The sequence below is a fragment of the Fukomys damarensis genome, unplaced genomic scaffold (assembly GCF_012274545.1).
Source record: "Fukomys damarensis isolate Sample0158 unplaced genomic scaffold, DMR_v1.0_HiC HiC_scaffold_27, whole genome shotgun sequence".
NCBI lineage: Eukaryota > Metazoa > Chordata > Mammalia > Rodentia > Bathyergidae > Fukomys > Fukomys damarensis.
Window position 1 is genome coordinate 3,256,115 of NW_022900939.1, and position 7,735 is coordinate 3,263,849.

Below are 7,735 nucleotides of genomic sequence, written 5' to 3' on the forward strand. Positions count from 1 at the left end.
AAAAAAAAAAAAAAAAAAAAAAAAAATCAGAGAGGGATGAATGCCCTTTCGGCCCTAACCCACCAATGAATTCATTCACTCATTCATCCATTTCTTTAGGACCTGTTTATGTTGCTTCTCTCCTGTCCTCCTTTTACAATTCTTGTTAGTACATACTTGTGGGACATCATGATCACATTTGCCATGGGAGCTATTGGTACCTGCACTCTCCGGTCCTTGTGAAATGGGCTGCCTGGGGCTAAGCCCAGACTCAGCTTTCCGAAGGCCCTGGGTTCAGTCCTCAGCACCACCCCGCTGGCAAAGTCTCTGCCTGTATTAAAGAATGGTCTTTCCTTTGTGCTGTGGATCCCAGTTCCTTCATTGCGGGATTCTTAACTTTGATACTTGAAAAATTTAAGACATATACATAGAAATGTCCACACACACACACACACACGCCCATCTAGTCTGCTGAGAGACACCATCCTATCTACAGACCAACCCTACATACCCCTTCCTCACCATTATCTAGTCTGTATCCAATCCCCTTCCATACCCCTAGCAAACTCTTTTTTGGGGGGCAGGGGAGCCTTGTTGTGCAACCTGGGCTGGCTTAGATCTCGCAGTGATCCTCCTGTATCAGCTTCTGCTTGCTGGGACTACAGGTATGAGTGATCATGCCCAGCTGAAGTGTTGAAAACATTTATCTTCCTCAGTCTGAATCATCTCTCTAGTCTATCTCAGTAGGGCTTTTGTCCCCATTATTCCAAGGTAAGGCTACATTTTTCAAGTCAGCACTGACATGCAGCAATGCTTGTAGATCCACAGTGAGGTCTCTAGGGCCAGCTGCACTTACACGGGACCTCTCCCTGCCCACCAGTGCTGGGAGCAAGCCTGGGGCCTAGTGCATGCTGGGAGAGCTGTTGCTCCAAGGACGTCCCAAGCACCGCTTGACCACTTCAAATCTTTGCTTCTTCCTCTTTCCATTTCCATAGTCCCTAAGTTACTTTAGCAGGTGCAGCCACTCTAAATCTGTTCGTAGTCCAGGGGCTCTCCTGAACCTAGAGATTCAAGCTTTGTGTCCTCTCCCAATGGAGAAGACAGACGGCTGGAACTTGACCAGTGCCAGAACTTTGGTGTTATTCCCTGTTCCCTCCCTGAGTTTTCCCAATCTTAAAACCAACCTAGTTGCTGAAATTAAAAACAGCTTTAAAAAAAGAAAAAAAACAAAGCTCTTGGTTCCATTTTATAACACCCCTCCCACCAAAAAAGCCTTGATTCCAATTTCTTTTCCTTATCACTCTCATCGGCAGCTCCTACCCATTTTACTTTCAGATCGGGTGGGCATGCTGGGGCACACGTGCCAGCGTAACCCTACACTCCAGAGGCTGAGACAGCGGATCGTGAGTTCAAGGCGGCCTGGGCTACGCGGTGAGACCCTGCCTCTAACCTCCTGAACACCCCAAGTGTGCACAGTAACTCTCATCACTCTACCTAAGCTGCTGTCGTCCAGTCCCCCTCAGCGCAAACACAGCAGTATCACGTGTCCTTGCCGCCACTGTCACCCGCTCCCACACAGCAGCAATCTCTCAGGAGTGTGAAGTCAGCCATGTTGTTCCCCTGCCTAACACAGCTCTCCGTGGTCTCGCCACATCCATTCTTCGCCTTGACTTAGAAGAAAACCTCACCCTCTTTTTGTCAGCAGGGTTTGAAGCCAAGGCCTCCACACTGAGCTACATCCCCAGCCCTTTTTTATATTTTATTCTGAGACAGGATCCTGCCAGGTAACGAAGTTGCCTCAGCCTGCTGATGCGGGGGCTGCAGGTGTGTGCCACCGTGCCTGGCTCACTCAAGCCCTCGTCTCTGGCCTCTGTTGCCCGGCTAGCCTCATCTTCACCGAACTCACCAAGTCTGAGGGCCGTGCGCCGTTTCCTCCCCTGGGACAGGTCTGCAGCAGTCATCACTTCGCCTTCCCGGTCTTACCCAAGTCTGCCAGCGGAGCGCAGTGGCACAGGCCTGAAGCCATCAGTCTGCAAGGCCGAGGCGGGTTCAAGCCCAGCCTGGGCAATTTTGGGAAACAGAAACTCTGTCTCAAAAGAAAGGCTGGTGATGGAGCTCTGTCTTCAGTCCCAGGATCAGGAAGACCAGGGTCTTCACTGTTCACACAGGCTGAAGCAGCGTGCTCGTCTCCCAGCTAAAGCGAGCCTTGTGAAGCGAGTGTCTTGTGAAGCTCTTCATTCACTGGAAGGTGCTTGCAGCTGCCCATCTTACTCCACCGAGGCCAGCTCCCGGCAGAGAGCAGCTACTCAGTAATCATGTGCCCCGTGTGAATACCAGCACCAGGAAAAGTAAGACAGATAGATGGTTTCCTAAGGAGAAATGGATGAATGGCCCACATCCAAACTAGGGACACCGAACAATCATGTGCAAGATAACAGAAAGAATGGGCTGTCCCAGCCTCTTCCTCCCTGAAAGTTCAAGCTGTACTGACTCAGGACCTGGTTCCAGTCGCACAGACAACAGGAAAGGTAACTACAAAGAGAAAACGAGCGATCTCTAGGAAAGGAGATGGGAGATCTTGTCCTAAGATTGTCAGCAGCCTTAACTCCCAGAGGAAACAGCACTGACAACAGATCTACTATGTATTTACCTAACTGCAGAAGACTGGGGAATCAGCCAGCCCTGTGCAAAGCCTGTATTCTCAGCGCTGGGACAGAAGAAGCAGGAGGATCTCCACAAGTTTGAGGCCGTCTAGGGTACACAGCAAGACCCTGTCTTGACAGAACCAAAAAAAAAAGGAGGAAGAGGAGGAAAAGAAGACATCATAAATCTTGGTTGGTTCACAGGTAGATTCTCAATTTTCCCCCCTCAATAAATCATTCTAATAATGTTTGTGCAACACTGAGAAAAATTTTTTTAAAAATTACACTTCTATGATATAGCAAAAATATTAAAATAATTTTTATTTGAAGTTTATTAAAGAGTCCCTCTAATGTATCCTTTTATCCTGAATAAATAAGATACACAGTTGTATATATTTCATACAAAGTAGTAATTAAGAATAGTCCAATTAGAGGGCGGGAGATGTAGCTCAGTGGTACCTCGCCTGCCTGGCAAGTGCAAGGTCCTGAGATTGATCCCTGGTATTGGAAAAAACAAAAATAGTCCAAATAGAGGCACAGTGACAAAGGAGAAATTCTCCAAGGCCTTAAGAGTTCCAAAGAGCATCCTGGATGATCCAAAAAGGCAGTCACATCTTCATGGCCCGCTCTGGCTCCAGATCAGAAGTCTGGTGCCAGAGGCTGAATATGTGCTTCTTACGGAGGGGCGCAGCCTCCTGCCTGCCCCTACTTGAGGTCCATGAACCGGATATCCATGATGAGCAGGAAGTTCTTGGGCAGAGGGCGGGGCGCAGGAGACAGCACCGTGAACACCTGGTGCTCCAGGTCCACGCTGGTCACCACGATAAAGCCGGCCACGCTGGTCTCCGAGAGGTTCTCCTCAGTGCCCTCGGCCGTGCTGACGCTCAGCAGGTGGTGAACCATGTCCCGGCCCGGGGTGACGGGCACCAGCTTGAGCTGGTTGTCCTCCTGGGACATGCCCAGCGGGAGACAGGAGTCGGGGATGGTGGGGGCGCCGACCTTGTAGATCTTCACATCGGAAAACTTGACGTTGAAGGCGTGGGGGTAGAAGCAGCCCCGGAAGCCATAGAAGTACTCTCGGATGCGCTCGTCCCTGCACTCCCGCCGGAAGTCCTTCGAGCGCTCCACCACGCCCCCAGACTTGGGGAGCAGCACGGTGCGCACGAAGTGAGGCAGGTCCCGCTTGAGCTCGTTGTATAGCCGCTCCTGGTCCAGCACCACGACTACGTCCACCTCAAAGGCAGAGGCTGCATGCACTAGCGCCTGGTAGCCCGAGCCCTTGACCCAGCCGCACGTGTTTATGACACAGCCACTCACGGATGCCCTCCGGTTCACCTCGCACCGCTGGTTAAACACATCTGCAAGGCGGGATGTGATCTGCCACGAGAGGACCAAGGTGAGAACAGAAAAGTCACACAAGGGCAGCCGACTTGGGACCCCTCCTATCTCCCAGGCGCTGTTCTTACTCCCCATGCCTAGGCTGCAATAAACTTTCCTACACTTGGGCCGGGGATTTAGCTCAGTGGTTCCACCGCCTGCCTTGCAAGCGCAAGGTCCTGAGTTTGATCCCCGGTAACCTCCCCCCTAAAAAAAAAACCCTGAAAAAAGAAAAGAAAAGCCAAGCCACGCCAGACAAGGTGGAGGGAAAGGGGAGGGAACATGAAAGAATTAAGATGTGTTGCGTACATGCACCAACTCCCCACCAGGAATGGAATCTTTATGTGCTGCCAACGTGGACCAATAAAAATAAAACAATGTTTTAATTCAGAGTAATTAGTAGCTATTTTGTCCCCCTTTAAGTGGTACTGGGCACAAGAGAAATGGCTTGTGCGTGCACTTGCACAGTGCTGGGAGCCAGACCCAGGAACTCACACAAACAAGGCCAGTTCTCTACATGGAGCCACCCTCAGCCCCCAAATGACACTTCAGGCAGACCTTGAACTCACTCTGTAGCCCAGGATGGCCTAACACTCAGTGATCCTCCTGCCTCGGCCTCCTGACTGCTGGGACTACAGGTGTGTGCTTCCAATAACAATTTTAATGCCTATAGCTTTGCCTTCGTAAGATGGATTTAATTTTTATTTCACATTGTTTCTGCTTTCTGTCTTCTGTCCCATGTGGACAGTTAATAAGTACGTAACAGGTCCATAAAAATGTTCAGCAAGCTGAGGCTAAACTTGAAACCGTGTTCCCTGAAATCACGGGACAGTAGAAACAAGAAACCGAGAGGGAGCAAAGTGTAGTTTTAGCTAGCAAACTCCCACAGCTTCCTACGCGGAAGCAACCCTGACCACCCACCCGCCAAAGCTCCAGCTCTGACCTTATTGTACAGCTTGATGTTGGTTCCGGGAGTGGTGGAGCCAAAATGATAGACCAGCGGGGCCTGGATAGAGAAACCTTCTTCCACATCTGCAGGCCGCTCGATGTACAGGGCTCCCATGGTGCCAGGGATGGACACAGAGCCCTGGCCCACATCCAGCTCCACGTAAGTAGGACGGCGGCCCAAACGCACTGCGTAGTTGAGCAGCAGCCGACATACTGTGGACTTGCCCACATCTGTGGGGCCCACAACCATCACTCGGGGGCCGCGCTCCTCTTCCTTCTCTGCCTGCCTCCGCATCTGCTCCAGGGCCGTGTGAGTGTTGAGGTAAAGCAACATAGGGGTGTCCTTGGAGACGTAGGCCACCTCGGTGCGGCCACTAAGCTGCACAGAGCAGCCATGCCAAGTGAAAACAGCCACCTTGGCCCCGGCGTCAAAGGTGAACTTCTTGTTTCGGGTCAGCTCTGTGCCAAAGATCTCTGCCATGCCAGCCAACAGCTCCAGCTGAACCGACTGCGACGCCTCCACCTCGAAGCGCAGTTCCGTTTCTCGTTCTAGTTCAAATTTGGTCGTGGGCTTCTTGTCATCGTTGGCCTCCTCGCCCATCTTTGCAGCGTGGCCCTTGTGGCTGCAGCACAAATGAAATTCCAGACCCCGTCATAAGCGAGGCTTCCGTTCCAAATCCTCCACTGATACTTCCCCTTACCTTACTTTTGTCTCTACCTTTCTTACTACGTCCATCTTCCCCTACTAGAAGTCAGGGTCGGGCGCTTCCGTTGGCTGCTCTTTCTTACCACTAGTCCGAGAGCAGGGCTTTACAGACTGCAGGCACCTCAACACACTGAGTGAACGAATGACTTAAGAGGTGCACTACCCACGGACTAATCTCCCCAAGTTTCCCTGTATCACTGCTAATACGCTCCAGGGGAGAAAGGAAGGCAGAAGATACCCACTCCCCAACACTCAGTCAACAAGAAAAGGGCATCTGCAATCCGGATGCAAAGCAGAGGACGCCAGGCTGGACTCCGGAAACAGCCTAAGGTCCAGCGCTACAGCGACCAAAGACAATCGGTTTGGCCTCTCTGAACCCTTTCCTCAGCTGTCAACTGGAGGAGCTTCCGCTTCCTTGCTTTCAGCTCCGTCCAGGGGAAAACCGGGCTGGAGTGAGGGGTGGAACCTCGTAAAGTAGAAACAGCGAGGGAACGCAACGCTTTCAGGTCACTCCAGAATCTGTCCCAGCCAGCCCGGACATTGAAATCTACCCAGGTCCCAAGGAGGTGGCCTCTGCGTTCTGGGGCTGATCATCTCACCTGTGGAACCACAAGCCCAAACCGGTAATGCCAGACGCCTCTCAGCACAGGACCCAAACGAAGGTACAAAGCGCACCGGCCTCCTAGAAGTACGCTAGAAACGCACGCACTTCCGCTCTTGCGCAGTGCAAGGAGGCAAGGGCGCGCGGTGCCTCTTGGGACGCGTAGTTGTGGCAGAACGGGGTGGGGGGACGGGCGCGCCCGCGCAGCCGCTTAGCTCTCTGGGAGATGTAGTTGGGGATTGTTGCGCTCGTGACGTCAAGGTGGGCGGGGCGTTTGCGGTGCCCAGGCTGGTCAGCGTCTCATTCCCCGGGCACAAGCGCAGGGCCATCATCAGCTAAGACCTACGTGCTTAGCTTGCCTAACCCCCAAGCCAGCAAGTGGGAGAAATTAGCAAAACCCCACTTGGGCATGAAGAGACCAAAGGGTAGGAAAAGTGGAGAAGAACAGGCCATGCCAGGCTGACGGGCTCTTCCTGACGCCGCACTTGGTACACAGGAGGCATTCAGAAAGTGCTCTTTCGCAAAGGAGTAACAGACCAGTATTTCTTCTGGCTCTTAGTCCTGAGCCAGACTTGGTGGTGCGCGCCTGTAATACGAAGACTCAGGGGGCTGAGGCAGGAGGATCGCCGCGAGGTTGAGGCCAGCCTGAGCCAACACAGTGAGTTCCAGGCCTGCCTGAACTACATAGGAGAGCCTGTCTCCAGACAACAGAATGTTCACACCTCCTTCCCACCGAGCCGGGCATTTTGTTGGAGTCTTTTTCTCCATAGATCCCTGGCAGTCGTACAAGGTCAGTCATGTGCCCTCAGCCTGGTGTGTAAGCAAACCCCTTTGCACAAGCGTGAGCTTTGGAATCTCGTGTTGCTCACACCCTGTGTGACTCTGGGCAAAGCACCGGCTTCCTCTTGCAGACGTTTCTGGTCTGCAAAACGGGGCTAATAACAGTACCCTTCCTCTTAAAGCTGCCTCGAAGGCTGGGCGGGATGGTGCGCCACATCGAGGCCCTGGGCACGTCAGTGACAGGGAAGACCTGATGCTAGCTTTCACATCCTGACGACAGGCCGGGGGCCGTGATAACCTGTTTGTGTGTGCTTCCCGGGCTCCCAGTCCCTGCAGTATCTCCTTCCACCCAGCCGCCCAGTCATTTATCTCCGATTTCCCTCAGGGGAGGAGGCGAGGGCGGCACCGCAAGCGCCCGTCCCTGGCAGACACAGACGCTGGGTCAGGTGCCGGGCACTGTGCTGTGGGCTCTGCAGGTGGCACGTCCTCTGTCCTGCACGCACCCCATGCAGCGGGTATGGATGAGCCTCCCACTTACATTTTTCTGTTTGTTTTTTTTAATAACAGATGAGTCCTTTTTCCATCCCAGCTTCCCTGGTCCATACAGACAGATTCTCCAGTTTGCGTTTCTCCCGCTGGCCCTACTTTGTCCTCATCTGTCTGTCTTTCTTTCGGTCTTTTTTTTTTTTTTTTCCCTTCAGT

General features: G+C 52.6%; 1 protein-coding gene and 1 long non-coding RNA gene across 2 annotated transcripts in view; one reads left to right on the forward strand and one right to left on the reverse strand.

The window, feature by feature from the left end:
- Window positions 1-2,966: 2,966 nt before the first annotated feature.
- Clp1 (cleavage factor polyribonucleotide kinase subunit 1) lies at window positions 2,967-6,643 on the reverse strand. The gene is made up of 3 exons (XM_010608312.2): window positions 6,252-6,643; window positions 4,942-5,569; window positions 2,967-3,998 (listed from the first exon to the last, which is right to left on the reverse strand). The coding sequence occupies exons 2-3, from the start codon at window positions 5,545-5,547 to the stop codon at window positions 3,327-3,329; spliced, it is 1,278 nt and encodes a 425-aa protein (XP_010606614.1). The 5' UTR covers window positions 5,548-5,569; window positions 6,252-6,643; the 3' UTR covers window positions 2,967-3,326.
- A 274-nt stretch (window positions 6,644-6,917) lies between these two features.
- The window catches only part of LOC117283519, a 5,483-nt gene continuing 4,665 nt past the window's right edge, over window positions 6,918-7,735 (forward strand). The window contains exon 1 of the long non-coding RNA XR_004514538.1: window positions 6,918-7,043. This is a non-coding gene — a long non-coding RNA (uncharacterized LOC117283519). The remainder of the gene's footprint in view (window positions 7,044-7,735) is intronic.

Coding starts and splice junctions, on each gene's coding strand:
- Clp1 (XM_010608312.2), bottom strand. CDS start 5,547: ATGGGCGAGGAGGCCAACGATGACAAGAAGCCCACGACCAAATTTGAA. Junction 3,999..4,941: donor ACATCAAGCTGTACAATAAG/GTCAGAGCTGGA, acceptor CTCTCGTGGCAG/ATCACATCCCGCCTTGCAGA.